Source organism: Vanessa cardui, chromosome Z (genome assembly GCF_905220365.1).
Source record: "Vanessa cardui chromosome Z, ilVanCard2.1, whole genome shotgun sequence".
Classification (NCBI taxonomy): domain Eukaryota; kingdom Metazoa; phylum Arthropoda; class Insecta; order Lepidoptera; family Nymphalidae; genus Vanessa; species Vanessa cardui.
Genome location: NC_061154.1, coordinates 15,857,598 through 15,879,592, shown reverse-complemented (window position 1 = coordinate 15,879,592; position 21,995 = coordinate 15,857,598). Strand labels below are relative to the sequence as shown.

The following is a 21,995-nucleotide window of genomic DNA, read 5'->3' as shown; positions in this document are numbered from 1 at the left end:
TCTTCTTGTTTTTAATGCACTCCATTACGTAAAGATTGGTCATTGGTGAAAATAATCCGGATTCTAACAAATTTTCTGGCATATATAGTTTGAATAAATTGACTAGTCCAGTGTTGGCTAGCGGCATTTTATTTTGTCGCTTTTAAATAAGCACAAATATTACGGCATTAAATGCAAATATACCTATTAATGTCAATGCTTTAAATTTAACTAAAAAAGATATGCTGCATTTTACTAATTGATGTCTTCTTGCTATGGCCTAGCCAAGGTCTTCTATAAGGATCAATTTTAGATCACAATGATCTTTTTTTTTATGGTGTAGGTTGGCGGGCGAGCATATGGGCCACCTGATGGTAAGTGGTCACCATCACCCATAGACAATGACGCTGTAAGAAATATTAACTATTCCTTATATCGTCAATGTGCCACCAACCATGGGAACTATTTTATGTCCCTTGTGCCTGTAGTTACACTGACTCACTCACCCTTCAAACCGGAACACAACAATACTGAGTACTGTTATTTGGCGGTAGAATAACTGGTGAGTGGGTGGTACCTACCCAGACGGGCTTGCACAAAGCCCTACCACCAAGTAAAATCATTCTTTCTATTTCTAGTGTTAAATAATAAAATGAATGATTTTTACTTTAATGATAATGGTATTTGTGACATTTGGTTTTTCTGACGATTCTTCGCTGATACATGATTGGTTCGCAACAAATTATTTTCAAGATTATTTTTTTGTTTTAAAGTTAAAAAAGTGTTTAAAGTAAGAAAAATAAATAAATAAAATAATATGTTTTTAAGAATACCTTTTGGGTAAATTGGATTATAAACCTTAGCGAAATAAATATGATAATGTAAAGGACTTTACTTTATCATATTTATCAATAAAGTATTCCATTGATTATGAAGTATATTTTATTTTGTAGCATTAACCTATGTACCATAATATATATAGCTTGTGTAGGAAGATAACAATTATACAAGATTTTAACTTATCACTTGTATAAAACCAACCTTAAGTAGCTCTTATAGTTACAATTAGCAGTAGGCAAAGAAATTAATAGTTAAACATCAGTTATAAACAACTGAAAAAATCCATCTTCTTTTTTTCTGGTAAGGATCACGACAGAGTATCGTTTCTTTACGGTCATCGCTCGCAAGCCACCGACCGTGGTGGTTCTTGGACCTCTTTATTGTGTCAGACCATCTTGTACTTTGATCAAGTTGGTAATTTTATTCTCGAGTCTGATATTCTACCAGTCGTCAAATTCAATAGCGACTTACCTTTTGTTCCTTATCAAATATAAGCTATTGTCTGGTTCAAATGCAAATATTTTCCCTTGACATCGTAAGACGTATAAAAAGGCACATAGAAGCCGCACCGGCTTCTATGTGCCACTAACTACGGAATCTAAGGTGACATATCTCTTTTAGCTTATGACTGGTGGAGGCACTTTCGGATGTTATAAATTTAACACCGATCATGCACGGTTTTATATGAAATAATGATTAAAATGGTTTTATATTTAACTACTTTTGATATAAATGTAAGTAATGAGGAAGAACAAAATCAATTTATAGAAAGAAAAAAACAAATAAAAACGACATAGACATTTTAAATTTTTTTTAATCCACAATTTGGCATTACTATTGACACTACGGTGTTTATTATCTGTCAGATCATAGACAATACGGTGTGAATGTAAGAGGCCATAAAGCTCGCAAATTATATAAGAACAACCAGTTGTATCTGCCTAACTAATATAATCTATTTAACAATTTTGATTTTTTTTTTCATCTTAACATGATCGACGTGTAAAGTACAAGGTACAGACACATGATATAAGTATAATAAATTATATAATAAGTAGTTAATAAATTCATTAAACAATTCACATTGCATGTTAGTAATTAAAAGTAAGATGATTACAAATATTTGCAATTGTCAAATTAAGGCGCGGTTACGCAGAACACTGACACAACGCGTCGGCGGTTCAATGCGCATGCGCAGCACAAATAATTCCGTGGCTTTATCAATAAGCTAATATTAAAAATAGCCTATAACTAGCGTCATTCTTATTTAATGTGAATAAAATGTATTTTTTGAATATTATTCACACATTTTTGTTATCAATCAGAGCTGGTGCACTGCTCGCATGATTTCGTCAAGATCTTATTAATTTTTGCTAACGTCTCAAATAATATTACCTATAAAAGTTATTTTTTTCAATGAAATACGGTTATACGTCGTAAATGAAAAAAAATTGTGATGAAACCATTATCAATTACCGAATGTATGACGTATAGAGTTATGCATAATATATAAAATTATAAATCCAGACTATATTATACTTATAATAGTTATTTATGGAAAAAGTAGTTCTACTCGTATGAATTCTTTAAAGGACGGCTAAATCATCTTAGATGATTGTATTAATTTATTTTTATTACAGCACAGAACGTTTCAATCTACATATACAACCTTTTTACCAAAAAGTTCTTGAAAAATTTCGATAGTAGTTGAATAGGATTTCGAATTTGAAAAAGGTATTATTTTGAATTATAATCTATTTCGAATATGTTCTATTATTGATGTCATATAAAGTGTGGATCTTATTTGATAAATATGACTTTAGAAAAGTGTTCGCAATTCATACGAGCTTAATATTAAATGTATCGACGGATTTGCAAATTGAAGGTGATTCATAATTTTGTAATTCTAGTTTTATAATATATGCACTAATAGTATGTAGTATTCATAAAAAATAACTTCTATTTATCGTCTATTTTAAACCGATAGCCCGATATAACTAGGCCTTAATTATAACTTAACACTAAAAAAATAAAGCACAGTTGAATACATAGAAATAAACTAAAATTATAATCCAATTAAATATTTAAAAAATCTTATTCGAATTAATCATATAAATCGATCAAATAGAAAAAAAAATTAATGAACAATTTTGACTTGAAAATTAATAAAACTTAGAAATTGTGAAAAAGTGAAACATCTGTTTTATTAAATTAGTCTTTGTATTGTGTGTTATTCAATTTAATTTGTTTTTATTTCATTTTATTCTTTGGTCAATTGTTTTTAAATGTCATAATCGAAATTAAATTACTTCGCCAATGTCGCGTGTCTTTTTTATATTTAATCATATTTATACTTAAAGATAACATGATTGCATTGTAATCACAGTGTTGCCAACTTTAAAAAGTAACAAAATTAAGGAATATAGATGACTTTAGATTAAATAAAGTTAGCAAAAAATAAATTAAATAATAAAAAAATATAGAAGTATCAATAAATAATTACTTTGGAATGTCTAAGATGTATAATTAAATAATAATTTAGAAGAATCTCAATTATTTTTTTATGGCAAGTCGACAGTTGGCAACATAGAAGACAAATTATATACTCAGTACTCATTGCAATTTACAGTGACAAGTAAAAAAAAATTATCAACAGATTAAAAAAAAAATTAAAGCAATTGAACTTGGCACACGCGTCATAAGTGAAACACTACCGTGCATCGTCTTACAAACAGTACATATAATTACGTTCTACTCGAGTTAGGCCTTAAGTATTATTTTAACGTGTTCAAAGAAGTTTCACTTCAAACAAATTAACGATATATAATTATGTCATAAATAATGAATGACCTTTAAAGTAGTAAGATTATTTTTAGGTGAATATTCAATTATATAGTACTGAATATAGTTAAATCTTAATGTAAAACATGCAGAATACATTTGAAACCGTATCAATAATGACAAATGTCGTGTGTACCATTAGAAACAACCTTTATCCCTAAATATCATATTTATAAATTTTGAACAATTGACTGACTCGTTTTTTTTTAAATGGCAACACACTCATACGACTGTCAGGTATGTAGTATGACCTGCTCAAAAAACTGTTAAAGTTATCATATTACATATAAACATTATAGGTTTTGAAATAATGTTAAACAATGTCGATATTTGCCGTCGAACTGTTATCGTAACTCATAACGTATATAAGCAGTGCAGAAGAGCGTAAGAGCAGCAGTAAGGTATCGTGGGCGCTGTTACAGCAACCGCTTACTTCTTCGAGTTGGAGGCTTTGTTAGATACGGACTCCTTCAAAGGTATCTGAAAAATAAAATATTACAATTACTACACAATTTAGACTTTCAGACTTATGTTTGATTAATCATGATTATAATTCAAACCCTTCTTCGTTTTTTGTTATTTAGCCAAGCAAACTATATTATATCTGTATCTAACCATAGGTCATCGTATAATAAAATTAAATATACTCGTATATGTAATTGCTGCTAATGAAATAGACCTTAACTTTTATTTACATTGAAATAGATGTATCGAAAATAATTTTAAAATCTCTCAAAAATATTCTTTAATAATTTTGGGTCCTTTATTTGTAAACTGTGGTTTTGAATGAAATGTAAAATTATACGTACACTGGCACGCTGGTCCTCCATACGGCCAGCCTGGGCGCGCATTATGAACGCGAGGAAGTCGTCGTCCAGTTGGGGACGTTCCTTTGGCTTCGCAGCCGGTAGCTCGGAGCGCTGGTCATCTAAGCGAGAGCCCTGCAGAGGACGTTTATTAACGCTATCATAAATATTCTAATGATATTTTTATATTAATTATAATTGAGTCGAGATGGCCCAGTGGTTAGAACGCGTGCATTTTAACCGATGATTGCGGGTTCAAACCCAGGCAAGCACCGCTGATTCATGTGCTTAATTGGTCTTTATAATTCATCTCGTACTCAGCGGTGAAGGAAAACATCGTGAGGAAACCTGCATGTGACAAATTTGCACCCGCATTGGAACAGAGTGGTGGAATATGTACCAAAACCTTCTCCTCAAAGGAGAGGAGGCCTTTAGCCCAGCAGTGGGAATTTACAGGCTGTTGTTGTTGTTTGTTGTTGAAAATATTTTAATATTATTTACAATCTGTAAATTTACAACTTGTAACAAGTCTTCTTCTAGTAATATTTCGCGAATGTAGTATATTTGTTTAATTAAAAAAAAAAATGGTTTCAATTATTTTAATTCCAGTTGTCGCCCTCGGCTTCGCTCGCGTTGGTTGTCATGTTATAGGCAAAAAAGTAGACTATGTTCTTCTTTGGAGTTCAAATTTGCTTCACATCAAATTTCGTCAAATTCGATTCATTGATTTGGTAGTTAAAGAGTAACAGACAAGACAGACGGATCTATCTTACATTTATAATATTAGTATAGTTTAGTGTAGATTGATATTCTTATCATTATATTAATTCATCTCTTGACTTATTGGATATGTTTTTTTTTGTGAAAAATAATCTGTCGCGCTTTGGGGTTAGACCGATACGTTGGTTTCGACAAACGTCACGACACCGCCGCTTTTCTCCTGTATCCATGTTTAATTATTTTATTTATTGGTTTTATTTGAATGATCATCAATTTTAATATAGTAGTGCCAGGCCTTTTTTATGACAGGTCTGGCCTGACTAGTAGAAATTTAATTGTAATTTTATTTTATCCGTTATCCATGCAATTGTCCTCCAAAACCTGCACTACAAAAACGTGATAATTAAAACTAAAAATCATAAATGATTCGGTATTGGTGAGGGCCGTCGCTGGAATATTGGGTTAAAGTAACAGTAAGTACAGTTGTGTTGTACAGGGTTAAGGTAAAAGACTCACCTGAGGTGGACGACGAATCTTCTATAGGCTGGTTTATTGCGTTAGTTGCGTATGTAATTAAAGGAATCAAAGTTTTTACCTGCACTCTAGCAATTATTTCCATGAAATCATCTTCGGGCCGGGTGCTAGTAGTCTGTAGGGGGCGAAGGCCGGGTAGAGAAGTGGCCTTGCTCACCTTGGATGTTTTCTGAACAGGGCGCAACTCTGCACGCTGGGAATCCATTCTTTCAGATTGAAGTTCAGAAATCATGTTCAGCATCTCGAGCATGCCATCAGGGGGACTGTAACAAAAATATTTATGGATTTACATTGAAACATCAATGACGATGCTGAGAGAAGACGACCTTACGAGTAGTCCACAACATCTCTTTTCAATTTATATTCCATAAAATCTTTCTAATAAATGTTTATATCGTAGACATGCTATATTTACATGCATATTCAATAACATGTGGAATATATTGATAACAAATATAAATCGACGAAGCAGAAGCAGCTGAAAACACGACTATCACACGGTGATCTTAACCAATTGACGTAAAAGTATCAACTTCGTAAGGTGTCAGTGCGTCGCTTACCAAGTGTCCCTACTAATAAAAATGTTTCACATAAGCAAACGTTCTAAAGGTATTATGTCCCTACTAATAAAAATGTTTCACATAAGCATACATCAAGAGCATATAAATGGTATTACCTAGACGAGTGAGCAAGCAATCATGCAAATATAAATATATTTTAAATTTCATTCAGCGTGCACGTTAATGATGTGATTAAATGTAAAATGATATTACAGACTAACCTAACGAACCTTATAGTTACCATTACCAGTAGCATGCAAAGTATTTTATTCAAATTCACGGCAATCGTAAACTTCTTCCTCGTAATATCTAGAAAGCCTTTCCGTCGTCCGTATCTAGAAAGCGTTTCGTCCTTTAGACAATAAAAGATTCAGCGTCAAGTGCTTGGAAAATTTTACCGTTAGTCACTCAGATTTTAGACAAACTTAATTTAGCTCACGTCATAAGTAACAAAGGAATTTTATATTTTGTCAACGTTGTTTTAAAATCGTCCGATACAGGAAGTAAAAGGTCGTTTTTAAACGCTGATTTTCCGTGGAAAGCGGAAATAACCAAGTAGGAAAGCGTGTTAATTTTTTTTCTTTTCTATATTCTCCTTTCTCTATACTTTCAGAAGTTTTTAAATAAACGTTCAGAAAATAGGATCTGATAAATGTTTTTATGAAAATAAATCGAATCTTTAACTGCACGTAAATTAATATTTTTTATTTCATCTACCACATCGAATATCGTTCGAGGATCGTTGTTCGATTATAATTAAGGAACAACCTGTTTAATTTATTTTTAATTTCTATTAATAGAGTAATATGATATGATTATTAAAATTTAATTATCAGTAATATCGGTTGATCGGTTTCTCAGTATTCTGTTGAGTGAAAATAATTTAAAAGCATAACTTATCGAATTACTCTAGGACGTGTGTATTTCTTTTTCAGTTATATACATATATATCTTTGTATTCTATACGAAATTGAAATTCAGCTGTTTTGTATAGCGTTACAGGTCACACGTATTCTGTTAATTATGCATGTCTGTTATCTCTTATCGAATAGGTCAGTATTGTCCACGTGGGGGTATTGTCAATGACAAGTGCCTTGGACGAACTCTTGCTAGCCAATCAGTAGCCAAGCAACGGGTACAATCATATACCTTGTATAACGGTTATTGTACAGACTCCCACCCATTGATAATAATAGTACGACGTGTGCGTGATCATTAAAGCGACAACCCAAAGGGACAAACGGACATGCATAGTGCTTAGACATACTGGTATTCGCTCAGTTTACTAACATAGACTATAATCGTTATTAAAATTTGGAAAATCACATGAAAATCGATTAAATTAAGCTAAGATGGCCCAGTGGCGTGCATCATAACCGATAATTTCGGGGTCAAACCCAGTCAAGCACCACTATATATATATATATATATATATACTAGCAGACCCGGCCACGCGTTGCTGTGGCTGAGTGATTAAGGAAGGATTTAAAAGGCAAAATTTAACACAAATTAACATAGCATTTTTAATTTCATTTTATTTATAAATACTCTGATAACCTTTAATTAAAATAAATCACAGTTTATCACCTTAAAGTTTACTGAAGAGCCAGTCGATGTTCAATATTTTTGGTCAACCTGTCTTTTGTTAGCACAAATAAACTTGATGGTCTTCCTACACGTGAACAGGCCACGTATAATTGCCCATGGGAGAAACATGGATTCTCTAAATCTAGGCCGCAAATAGACATTGTTTGGCCTTGTGACTTATTTATAGTCATCGCGAAAGCTAAACGAATAGGAAATTGCAGTATTTTAAATGGTATTGGAGAATATGACGGTATCATTGGAATGCGTGGTAACAGAACGATTTCTCCTTTAAACTTTCCTGTCAAAATAGTTGCTTCGAGAACATTTCCGGTGATTTTTTTTATTACCAAACGTGTACCGTTGCATAGTTTAGGGGGGTTCAAATTACGCAGAAGAATAATCGGTGATCCAATTTTGATTCGAAGATTGTGTGGAGGCATTCCTGTTATGTCTAAAGAATTTAAAAATTCAATTGGAAAATTCACTGCTTCATTTTCATCAACAGTAGTGTCGATTGACTTGAACGACATCAAATCACCTGGTAATAGTTGTTGTATCTGGTAGTTAATTAGATCTACATCAACATTTTTCGCTGCCATAATAGCACGATTACTAAGCCAATTATGATTTAGATAGTTATTTATTATATCTGGCAATACACTTTCGATCAGTTCATTTTTAGTTTGAACAACAGTACAGAATTGTTCTGGTAATCTTATGCATTGGGTATCTTGATAAAATTGTACTTCACCGTTTCCAATATCTAATAATTGCTGAGAAAATACTTGTGCTGCCGGATCATTTTGGAGTTGTACTCGCATGTTTTTTGACAATCTTAGAGTTTTGACGTTTCTCCATAAAAATGATTGTTTTAGACATGCTGATTTCATCGGCAAAAGTAGAGCGAGGAATGACAGGCAATTGGCATTGGCATCAATGACCCTATTTTATGGTACACTTGTCCTTGTATTTTAAATGTTGTTTCAAAATTACGACCATCAGTTGAGAGATCGCAAATTTTTGATGCTCCAAATGATGTCATTTGAAAGCAAGAATTAAACTTTCGTGTCTTACGCAAAAATAATTTTGAATCATTTGAAATGCCAGAAAAAAGAGATTTCAAAGGTTCAGGCGGAGTAGGGAGTGGTAATAATACAACTTTCCCTGAGGCACAACACATGCCAGGTGATTCATTCCGAAATTTTAACGCCTGACAATGTTTGCATATTTTGTTCATCGCACCGATAGTAACTTTGGGATCAGCTGAGTAATTAATGTCTGGTGCATAATTAAACCCAAGACGAACAAATGATTCACGTGTTAATGCACGACTAGTTCGCTGCCTTTCTCGGTCTCGTTCTCTAATTGAATCTATGTGTTGTCCACGTGCAGCTCTTGTTCTCAATAAATATTCTTGGAGACGATTATCACGCTGTTCTCTTGATTCATGCGCACGAATATCTGCTATGCGAATTCTTTGAGCTTCATTTCTTTCTGCTCTTTGTTCGACTGATTCGTGAGCTCTTTCAAGACGCCGTTGTCGAGCTTTTTTGCTACGGGCATTGTTGAGGTTAGATTATTTTGGTGGCATTTTACTGAAAATTTTATGTGAATAAATTCCTTGTACTATTATTTTGTTGTTCTTAAAAGCGATGTCACAGAGAGTATCGATCAAAAAATGGCCAGCACCACGTGTAGTGGAAAATGAAATCTAAAATTCAACGGTAGCGCCATCTATGATAAGTTAATGATAAACGGTCTGACAAATTTCTGTAAAAATCCTATGTGAGGCGCCATCTGTTCGAAATTTTCGTAACTTACAATTAATAACAACAATCAACTTTGATAATCAGTTTATTGTTATTTATAAATCATTGAGGCCATTAATCGAAATGAAAGCTATCCTATCTCTTAAGTTGGACCAAATTACACATAAATGCCAAATTTCATCAATATCGGTTGAGTTGGTGAAGAGTTCACTGGGAACATACATTGTGACACTGGATTTTTATATATTAAGATAGTGGTGTATATATATATATATATATATATATATATATATATATATATATATATATACATACATATTTACAATTTATTTCGTGCTAGACGGTGAAGAAAAACATCGTGAGGAAATCTACATGTGTGTAATTTCATCGTAATTCTGCCACATGTGTATTCCACCAACCCGCATTCCCGCATTGGAACAGCGTGGTGGAATATCTTCCAAACCAAAATGAAAATCAGTTTACTGAATCAACAAAAAGATACTGAACTGTAGTATAGGAATTTTCTAATTCTAGATAAATTGAAGCGCATTATTATTGTAAACATACAGTGAAGGTTCTGCAAATTTTGTGAAAATAAAACATCTCTGTTAAAAACATTCCGAACTGAACATAGAGAGCACAGATTGCAAACAGCCAGAAATGTTCGAAGTCGTGAATTGATTTCAAAACTAATAAAGAAATTGCGTCAATTACTATATGTATAACTTCATATTTATTATATCTGTTTTGTACCGAGTAGTAATTTTCTTTTCTTCTCTACCTAGTTAATAGACTTCTATAGTTAGGTATCACATGCATTAAATTTTTATGAAAATATAACTCGTCCAACAACTGACGTTAAATAATCTATATACCGTTTCGTTTCAATCACGATGAAGGTACGAATCGAGGTCTAAAACGCCGCGTACAAGTCGTAAATAAATTAACAAAACCATTCAATATAATTATCCCTTACGTCTCCAATTACTATACCGGGAAAGCTGGTTCAATACAAAAAAGAAAAACGAGTTTTCTTCAATTATGGAATATAAAACCTGACTATTTTTTTAAATTTGGAAACCAATAAAAGCAGCTGCTGAATCAGGACTAAAGATAAACAAGCAATGCGAACCCGTAATTGAAAAATCAACTATCATCAAGCGAACTCTCCGCGCTGGCGCGGCGCGTTGCGTTGCAAAAGCTCGTTTGATGGCTTCTTTTGGGCTCGAATATACGGAAGCGTAGTACTCGTAGTACTCTCCGGTTACACTTATCTCTATAATAATATTCCTTCAGACGCAAATAACTGCTGTTTTCTGAATATGTTAAATTTCTTAAGGGTTGTTTTCCTATTTTAGCATGTTGAACTCTAGCATTCCACTGACTTTAGACCCGCCCCTAATTATATATATGTATTGTGGTAGATCTATTTTATTTTAATTTTAATATGGTATCAATGGGATGGTCCAAGTTTAGTATATCATCAAATAATATGAGAGAAATTATTAAAATTTTTAATAATAACTCCTTTTTGATGCCGATTGAACTAGAATATTATGTTTTATTCCGAAGTCATAAGCGATTTAGCTAAAGGTTTGGTTCGGCTAATATGATTAAAGTATTTTTTTTTTAATATTTAAGTAATTTAGTTTTTTACATTTATACAATAATTCCATAGGCTAAAGGTTTATTTGGGATAAGTATCAAAGTTTGTTACTACACGTCGCTCATGGGCCTGATTTGTTCATATCTAAGTTGTGTTTTGTCTGGGTTTGAATCTGCAGTAATCGGCTAATAGTCATGTTTTTATACATAGTGCCAACGCGTCACATTTAGATTTAAGTACATGTAATTAAAATTAAATTCATTCAATTTAAAATAGTATTCCTCTTTTAAGTAGTCACTTGATATTAAATTAGAATAGTCATTAAACTTTCCGTCGAAAAATTCTTAGTGATTTAGTGACAGTCCGGGGTATGGAAGTTTGAAGTGTAACACTCTCGCGCTTTGGAAAGCACGTAAGGTGCTGCGCCTGTACTCTTTCCGGTCATGTCGAATTCGTCTCATCGGAATATGAAAATGACGGAATAGAGGGTGTGCTTGTGTTTGCACACACACTTTCTCAATATAACGCTGATGATCTTACATAGTAGTTTGGGTCTCATGAGATTGGCAGTGATCATAAACGAAATCATCGGATATAAGTAGTTTTTTATGAAATAATTACGTCGTAAATAAAATATTTCTACAGAATAAAGATCAATATCACCAATACCGATAACCTAGTTAGTTGTGAAGACTCACCTCTATCAAGGTTTGTCTCTAAATAAATATTTTAAAATTTAATAAAGCTCCAATGCGAACTAAATATAAAAGCGATACAGATCTTCAACAGGTCATTCTGACCTCCATTCAATTTTTAGTCATTTAATAAAATATGCAACAAACGAAACATATATATCGTGTACACGAAAATACAATCATAGTAATTATAATACCCTCCTAGGCTGAGTGTTCAAAGATGAGGATTATTAACGATGCTTTTAAGGGTTTAAAGTTTTATATTCCCCGCATCCTGTGCTCAAAGTACATACGTCCCGTCGAGGCAGAAAACTAGCGTTTTGTATCCTATGTAATTTTTTGTTTTTAGTATCGAGTAAGAATGAGCTTCCTCGAATGAGCATTTCAAACTATTACGTAATCATTATTGTTAGTTAAATAGACTGCCGTTAATGCTAACCTACATATTTTTCACAAACATGGATATTTCTATGGTATGAATAAGTAAGATATTACGTATTTTATTGACGTTCTATTTGTTGTGTCTTGTATTTGATATTGAAGGGTATCAAAGGATATTTTAAAATTAAAATTGTCTTTGCTCTAACCACACGCCCTTTGTTCTTTTGCAAAATGAGATTTTATTTTATCAGATTACTATCTGATACTTACTATCCGATACTTTATTTTTTTATATTCAGTACTCTGAATATAAAAAATAAAGAAACAAACACAAGTTTTAAACATTTATTTTTGTCCACAAACAGAAAAAGTTTCAGAAAACGTCATAGTTTCACTCGAAAATTTAATAATGGAAAAGCATCAATTATCTTTTTTGAGGATGTAGTTATGCACAATATTTTTTATGGTGTAAATGGGGATGAAATATTGTATAATAAGTAATTTCTAACTTCATTATCATATTAGAAATAAACATCGGTATTTAGACTCATTTATTGAATTAAAGATAAATCTACAGCTTTTTTGAATATTATTATATTTTTTTAATATTCAATTTGTATAAGAAAAATATATTATTATTTATTCAAGCCATTTTTTTAATTCATCTCGAAGTATTGTTCGCCATTTTTGATAGTTTGAAATATGTATCGCTATATACAAATATCGTCTCGTCGTTCAATACAATATATCGTTTTTAGGTTGAGAAAAGCGATTTTGAGAACCCTGAAGGCGGTAATGGAGGATATCATGGAAATTGACTTTTATGCTTTTGTTTTTGAGTAATATTTTACTTAAACTTTTAAATTGTTTTTGAAACTTGATCAATTGATCATCAATTTATTTTTATTTATTGAAATCTGGTGTCAATTTCTGTGTAATTTTGTAATTCCTGTGTAAATCACGCAGGCAAGATCTTTGGCACAGATAGTCTAGTTTTGAAAGATCGTTTACATTGATTTGATAATTTTGTATAAAAACATTGGTCGTTAACCGTTATATGTAAGCTTCTATTTGGTTTTTCATAAGTTTTTTTGGCAATTTTCGTTAATTAATAAACAGTAAGTTGAATCATTTTTTTGCTAACGTGACCGCGGTAAAAGTGAGTGTATTTGCAATGCAGATTACCTAAAATTCATAATACTCAAGAGAATTCGCTGTTGGGGTCTCCATGTAGTTCCTCGATTTTTAACACAGTGCCTTACTCTTTAAATTTACTGATTAAAATGTTTTTTTGCAGATTTAAAATGGTATATTAAAATTGAATAAAAGGCACATATAACGTTTTATAACTGTGGAACTTACATTTGGTAATTATGGAAGAAAAATATTTAAACCCATAATCCGGTGCTTTCATATAAATTAGAACAAAACAGAAAATCGCTTGAGAAATTTTAAACAAAAAAAAATTGCTTAGCATTTTAAAATTACCGCTCCATTTTGTGTAAAAACAATTTTTTTATGTAAAATAACATTTAATAATTTAATATTACATGGTAAATTATCAAGTTGCTCAATGTAAAATTCGCATTGTCGATAAAAAAATTTCGCTTCACTAACAATTCTTTAAAATTACACACAGCAAAAATTAATTAAAATTATAACTTACCACCAGTCTTCAGTATCGCTGGAGGACTCAAATAATTTCGTGATGCAAAGACACGATCCCATCGTATCCGCAAAATAAGTTAAAATTAATTTTTAAAACTACGACGAGCTTCCGAACTAAGTCCCGGACATGCGGAAGGCTTCGTTGGTTAGTGCATACGCGAGGACGACGTCAGCCGGAATGAGAGCCTAGGTATCCTATACGTGTGCTGATGCACTCAGCTCGGCCAAGTGCGAATTGTACGCTTTGTGTGCGCTTACCGGAATCGCTAGCCCGCGCAGCCTGCGTAGCAACTAATTTATTTATATATTTCATATACTTCAAATATCGACTGTGTTATATTATTATGTTATATTATATTCATTTCGTTTTGTTGGATTCATGGATTTTGAAGTACTATAAATCGATTTTAGAATTATTGTAGATTATAACGTAAGAGATTTATTTTAATATTATTGCTTTGTTTTATTTAATATGTACTCAAGTTTGGGTTGGATGCTGCCGTTTTAAGGATCATTAAAACTTACTCTATGTATCTCCAGATGGAATTAAAACTTGTAGGTGTACATTGTTATACAAATACATTTTCAATTTAAGAGAGGCTTACTTGATAATCTCACTCATGACAAAGACAAAATTTACTTACAAGTAGGTTTCTACATGATCTTTTAAATCGTCATTAAGCAAACTACATATATTAAGTGAAGTAATGGTTCAGAATGTACATTCTACCGAAAAGAATCGGCAAGAAAGTCATTAGTTACTCTTTGTGTATTATCAAACAATATGTTCTACGATGAAAATAGTATGATATTTTGGAATTATGGTAACAAAAAACTGAAGTTTATTTAAAATCCGCCCCGAACAAATGACTAGCAGTAATTCGTTAATAGTTTTAAAGTGCTATTGTAAGTATTTAGCAATCTACATACCTGGCGCCCATTTTGAACTGGAAAAGCTAGTGTATAAAAGCGGAGGGAAATAATATTAACCTATTTAAAAAATATAGGGCATTTAAGTTATTTATATAATACATTTCCTATATAAATTTGTTCAATAATAATCATGAAACAATAATAAAAGATATATAAATTGCGTCGAATAAGATCATTTCGGAAATAAACTCTTTTTAATTGCCTCAAAGAGTAAGCTATTTTACGTAAACTGTTTTTTTTTTAATTTGATTACGATGGTATACATTATAAGATAAAGCATTGTTTTATTCAGTGGTAAACTATATTGAATACAACAACAACAACAGCCTGTAAATTCCCACTGCTAGGCTAAAGGCCTCCTCTCCCTTTGAGGAGAAGGTTTGGAACATATTCCACCACGCTGTTCCAATGCGGGTTGGTGGAATACACATGTGGCAGAATTTCTATGAAATTTGTCACATGCAGGTTTCCTCACGATGTTTTCCTTCACCGCTGAGCACGAGATGAATTATAAAGACAAATTAAGCACATGAATCAGTGGTGCCTGCCTGGGTTTGAACCCGCAATCATCGGTTAAGATGCACGCGTTCTAACCACTGGGCCATCTCGACTCTTTATATAGCGCACGGTACTTATATTGAATATATAGTATGATATTCGATTAAGATAAATAATATTAAAAATGCTATAAATTTAAATTTGATATCTCAACACAGACTTCTCACATTCTAGAATCTGGTATTAATGTACGTCTCAATTTATTTAAAAGAAAAAATCAATTTTTAATTATTGTAAGGTCTCTTTTCCATCTGGTAGACATTTTTTGTACGTTCGTTGAACGCTTATGGAGAAAATATGAAATCAGAGTTGATTAATAAATACCACAGGATTCTGTTATTCATAAAATCTGTCTGCGTGAGTTTTGCTGTTGCAATAAAATCAAGAGTGCATTTAACTCCGCATGGCCGGGTAAATATTTATTTCGTTTTTGAAAACGTGAGCGTAATAATTTTATATTGTGTACAGACGATATACGCCTCCCGTCAAAGCGACCTACGACAAGGGGTGTGGTTAGAACACGTCTGACAAAGGATCGGAGAACATGTATAAAAAGATCTGAGCATTCTGTAATAATTTAAAATTAATTGTTTACAGCGTTGCATAACTCAGTTATGCAATTATTGTATAACAATATAATACTATTTTTCTTTGTTTATGTAATAAGTATGTTTCATACAAACACTTCAAAGTGTAACCTTTAAAGGCTAGTAAAATTGCCAGCTCTGTGACAAAAGTGTGTACGATTTTACAGAGATGCTAAGGCTGTTTTGAAGTATTCTTTCACTGTCTAAATCGAAATGAATTTGGAACTAAATAGACGTTAACAAAATCAAATACAATTACATAATATTAATTTATTTTGCCTAGCAACTTATGTTTGTGATATGTATTAAGGAAACGACGCCGAGATGAGGCGTAGCTTCGTAGCTCGTTCCTTGTGAATACGTAGTACGCCAATACGTAGCTTATAAAAGCTACTCCACTAAAAGTGCGGCGCTACGTAGCAAGGGTTACGTAGAGTTGGAATTAGTAGGTGGGACCTAGATAGACATGTAAATGGTTTTACCACCAAGTATTTTTTTTTAATATTATATACTTACGCAATTAAATGTTTATATAGGATTTTAAACTAACATGGTTATTTTTATTATTAAAGTTATTAATTTCGGGATATTTACCATGTTTTTTATTTTTGTTCGGTGGAGCTCGATATTTCGACATTGTCTACGAATGTCTTGTACACGAGTCTCGTGAACAAGACATTCGTAGACAATGTCCCGAAATTAATAACTTTAATATTAAATGTTTATGATTTTTTAATATAATAAATTAATATAAGAAGCAGTGAGCCAAGAGGCTCACTAATAATCGCTTCAAAGTATCGCTGTATGTGTGGGTAGTACCTAGGTGGGCTCGGACAAAGCCGTAGCTCCTCCTACGTACCACCTAATAAAAACTCTTTGAAATTATGAAGCAATTTTTTACAAACATAATTTTATCTTCAATCATAGTAACATTATTAGCAAATGTTTTCAATTCGATTTTTGAATTGTACTAATTAAACTCTAACTCAAAATCTCTAAAAATGAAAATCTATTTTTACCATGACAGAGGATTTCGTACTGCATTAAACATTCAACTGTTGGTAACACTCTCTCTCCCTTCCATTATCTATCCGTAGCGTTTTCTGTCTGTCTGGCCAAGCGGAAGCGTTAAATGTAACTTCTGTGTAAATTGACGAAAGTCAGCCTCTAACAAATTAACTCCGATAATAATCAAAACATCCGAAATTTTAATAGACTTATAAGCATGATCTAGGATGAAATTGGACGTAAACTTACTTACATTACTTTGGAACTTAATAAAGCTGTTTCTAAAAGAAGTACTTAAGTCGAATAGCTATATTCAAGAAACAATAGTTTCTTTTTTAAAAAGGTGCATTATTGATTGAAAGTAATTTTAACAGAAATTTAATTTGAAAAAGCGACAAGTCAATTAATGGAATTTTCCTATTGATAACTTCTGAGATGCAAAACGATATGAAAACTCCCACATCAATAAGTATAAATAAGAATAAACAAGAAGTAACATAAAGTATTACGCAAGTATGCTTGTAAATACGCAGACGTAGTCACATTGAAAATTGTCATTACACTATTTAAGAAGGGTTTTCCATTGCCGCTGATCGTTTATTAGGATTTTTTGAATGTTTTTTGTAAGTGACGTTCTCACTTTCGGTTTCTTTATTTTGATGTAAATAGTATATTGATAGTTATAAAAATGTAGCATTCAAATTGTTTTGATCTGTGTAACAGATAATGTGCACCTTATAATGTAATTTAATTACATTAGTAAACAACATCTTTTACTCGGTGATAGAGAATACTTGTTGGTTGGGCATTGTTTAAGGCTGTCTGGGTAGGTACCACCCACTCATCATATATTTTACCGCCAAAGAGCAGTACTAAGTATTGTTGTGTTCCGGTTTGAAAGGTGAATACAGACAGTGTAACTACAGACAAAAGGGACATAACATCTTAGTTCAAAAAATGGTGGCGAATATATGTATATGGCTAATATTTCTTTCACCGCCATTGTCTTTTTGCGATGGCCACATACCAACAGGTGACTATTTGCTCGTCCGCCTACCGATATCATAAGAAAGAGCATCTTCATCTACATTCTAAAATTCTGTACTATGGCACCATCATGTAATTCAATAATTGAAATCACACTTTTATGTGTTTTTTTTCTATAACTTGAACCCTTTTTCTTTTAATTGTCAATAATATCGACATCACCCCTATTAGAAGTATTAGCGATTCCTTATAATCGCCAATGCACCGCCGACCATGGGAACTTACGAGTATGTGTTACACTGGCCCACTTACACTTCAAACCAGAATATATCATCATTTTCTTGCATTTACCCCAATTTTATTTGGGGTCTTCTCTTCCCATAGTTCTCTGTCGGACGTCATATCACTAATAAGATTATTTATAACCATATAAAGTATTACCAGAGCATACCAATACAAAGTATTGATGCTTGGAGGTAGAATATAGGATGAGTGGGTACCTACACAGACGGGCTTAAACAAAGCCGGAAATCGCTACAGTTAATTTAACAGTTAATTTTACAAGGCCAGTCAGCTATGTATCAGTTATATTTGTATACTTGAAAGCATGTAAGAAATGTTTCAAACATTCCAAGTACTAACTCAGCTAATATGTAATGTATAACTGCAATTTGCGATTTATGAATGTTGTATTGTCATATTTTGACATATTTGTCAGTGTGAATAAAAAAAATAATCATAAATAATAATAAATTGTAGCTGCAAGATACTCTCTGCAAATGTACCAAATGCTGGATTTCCATATAGCCGTCCAATATCAACACACTGAAACCATTGATCCTACTATACTCCGAGAATTTTCGATAAACAAATCCTCCGGGCAGGTAAGCACCTCGGCCCTTTTGGGGGCCTGGAAACAGTTTACCGGTAAAAGCATTTCGAAGGATTGGCAACGAATAATATTTAATGTAGCTTCCAAACTGCAACGACTCAGTATAAATAGCGTTCGGGCAATATGATGTTGCTTGTTTTCAGGGAACTAATAATAAATTTCGTGTCCTTTCAGACGGAATATTCGTTACTAGCGTGACTTTTACATTCCAAGCGACTTAATTAACATAGTTGTTTTGGTACCAAGATAACTCAGTGGTCAGAACCCGACAATCTCAATCGTAGGCGAGTTGAAACAGGGGAAGAACTACGGAATTTTCATGTGTTTATTATTCATTGCGTGATCTACGATCAAAGAAAACGTCGTGCTGAAACCTGCATTTCTTTAAGAAAATCATCAAAAAATATATGGCTTGGATATTTAGCTCAGTTGTGGGACGACGAATTGTCAGTTCTATTTATTTTAAAGCAAAAAAAAAATACAACTTTTGATTGACACAGACAGTCGCGAGCGCTAACTTATCGATAATGAACAACACATTTTAAGTACGAGAAAATCTCAAGTGTTTTATTTACACGAATATCTTGGAACACAACGACGCAACAATAAAATTAATACAAAATAACAGATTATGTATAAGTGAAGCTTACGTTAACATATTACGCAGTACTTTTTAATGTCAATTGTTTTTGAGAAACAATTTACAAATATTTACTTAGTAATAAAATCTTGAGATTAAAATATGTTTTCACATTTTAAAACAGATATTATTCACGAGTTTTTTAACTAACAATGTTATATACGAAACCGATTACCTTTCTTCAGTATTAGACATCCCGCAGTGACAATATTACACTTAAATCAACACTTTCCGAATATAAAAAACATGATTTCTTGAACACTATCGATACAGAAATAACAGTTGAGAGGCTTGTACTAATGTCGCTCGAGACGAAACAGTCTAAAAATGACTGAACAATGGATGCGTGATATATATGATGTTTAGCGATTATTTTAGATAAGCGCTGTTACGAGGCGGCTTTTTCGATCAGAGATAGCGTCTTTGTTTGCACAATTTTTGTTCACAGTACAATTTAACAGGTCAATGTTCTAGTTAAAAAGATTCTAAACGGCAAAAAGGGATTTCTGCTCAAATCGTTTTACGAGTATTTCTTATCAGATTTTCTTTACAGATATACATAATACATACATTACTCTCATAGAGTTCAGTTTCAGAAATCACGTTACCTGTTATTAAACGCATTGACGCCGAAGCTTCCTCCCACGGATCGGTGTCAGTGTGCGGCTTCCCCCCCACATTTTGGTGGGGTCATCGCTCGGTCACTGGCCTTTTATATTTATAAAAATAATGACCATAATGTCTTATTAAACATATGGCAAGCAGAGAAAGTTTAACTCATTATATTACTATAAAAATTCCATTTTGATGTCCGAAAATCCACAACAGCGCGATTTCTTAGACATTTTCTGCCTCGCACAACCACTCTGTGGAACCAGCTTTCGCCGGCGGTTTTTCCGAACCGATACGACATGGGAACCTTCAAGAAAAGAGCCTACTCCTTTCTCAAAGGCCGGCAACGCACCTGCAAGCCCCCTGGTGTTGCAGGTGTCCATGGGCGGTGGTAGTCACTTTCCATCAGGTGAGCCTCCTGCTCGTTTGCCACCTATTCCATAAAAAAAAAAACGTGTTGCAACAGTTTTTGCAAGATGGCTAAGAACTCTTCTCCTTTTGGAGGAGAAGGTTAGGAACATATTCCACTAAGTTACTCCAGTGCGTGTTAGTGGGTTTACATGTGGCAGAATTGCGTTGAAATTAGACACATGCAGGTTTCACAAGCTCGAAAGTAAAATATAAATTAAGCACATGAAAATTCAGTGGCGCTTCCCTGGGTTTGAACCCGCAATCATCGTTTAAAACGTATGTGATGTAGCACAACCGATCTCTACCATGTGTTTTTTATATTTATATACTTTAATGCAAAATTTATGTCGACGCGAATATTATTTAGCTGATAAGGCTGATACTGTTCTTTAACTAATTATTGTTAGTGTCAAAAATGATTGTGTGATTATAATATTGACGGTACTGATTTATTAATTGCTATGAGTCAGTATCGATACTTATAAGAATAGTTTAATTAGCTAAATTAATTTATGAAATTAGTTATTCAGACACTAATTAGATAATGCTATTGCAATTCAGTTTTGCAATTTTGTGCTTTTAAATAATTTTCATTAAATTTATCAATTGTTTTTAAACATTGTTTTATAAAAAGAAAAAAAAAACAATTTTTAAATACAGTGATTTTACAACATCCGTTAGTTTGACGATGAAGAGTTTTTGTAGGTGTCGTTCGCCTATGGTGGAGCGGGCGGTTTAATAAAAGATGGCGATTTTAGTGCAACACACAATTTGCTAGTGACTTCCAAGGAGAAAAAGAGTGTAGGTAAAAATCATGTCAAAATCACAAGCGACCATCCATCACGACGAACGTTAGAACACTATCAAGCCTAAGCTAATGCATCGGTATGTTATGATGTTTGTTTTTTTTTTTTTTGAGTCGAGATGGCCCAGTGGTAAGAACCCGTGCATCTTAACCGATGATTGCGGGTTCAAACCCAGGCAAGCACCGCTGATTCATGTGCTTAATTTGTCTTTATAATTCATCTCGTGCTCAGCGGTGAAGGAAAACATCGTGAGGAAACCTGCATGTGACAAATTTCATAGAAATTCTGCCACATGTGTATTCCACCAACCCGCATTGGAACAGCGTGGTGGAATATGTTCCAAACCTTCTCAGGCTTTTAATTTACAGGCTGTTGTGGTGTGGTTTGTTTTTTTTTTGTTTTATGGTATAGGTTGGCGGACGAGCATATGGGCCCCCTGATTGTTAGTGCTCACCATCACCCATAGACAATGACGCTGTAAGAAATATTAACTATTCCTTACATCGTCAATGTGCCACCAACCTTGGGAACTAAGATGTTATGTCCCTTGTGCCTGTAGTTACACTGGCTCACTC

The 21,995-nt window shown here is 32.9% G+C and overlaps 1 protein-coding gene across 2 annotated transcripts in view; it reads right to left on the bottom strand.

Moving 5' to 3' along the window:
• Positions 1-1,624: 1,624 nt before the first annotated feature.
• Positions 1,625-21,995, bottom strand: part of LOC124542911 (G-protein-signaling modulator 2) — a 40,464-nt gene continuing 20,093 nt past the window's right edge. The window contains exons 8-10 of one of the 2 annotated variants that reach the window (XM_047120836.1): positions 5,782-5,983; positions 4,470-4,601; positions 1,625-4,140 (exon numbers count right to left, since the gene is read on the bottom strand). In XM_047120836.1, coding sequence (XP_046976792.1) covers positions 4,090-4,140; positions 4,470-4,601; positions 5,782-5,983 — 385 coding nt within the window. In that variant the 3' untranslated portion in view covers positions 1,625-4,089. The remainder of the gene's footprint in view (positions 4,141-4,469; positions 4,602-5,781; positions 5,984-21,995) is intronic. The other variant, XM_047120837.1, reaches the window with a different exon arrangement.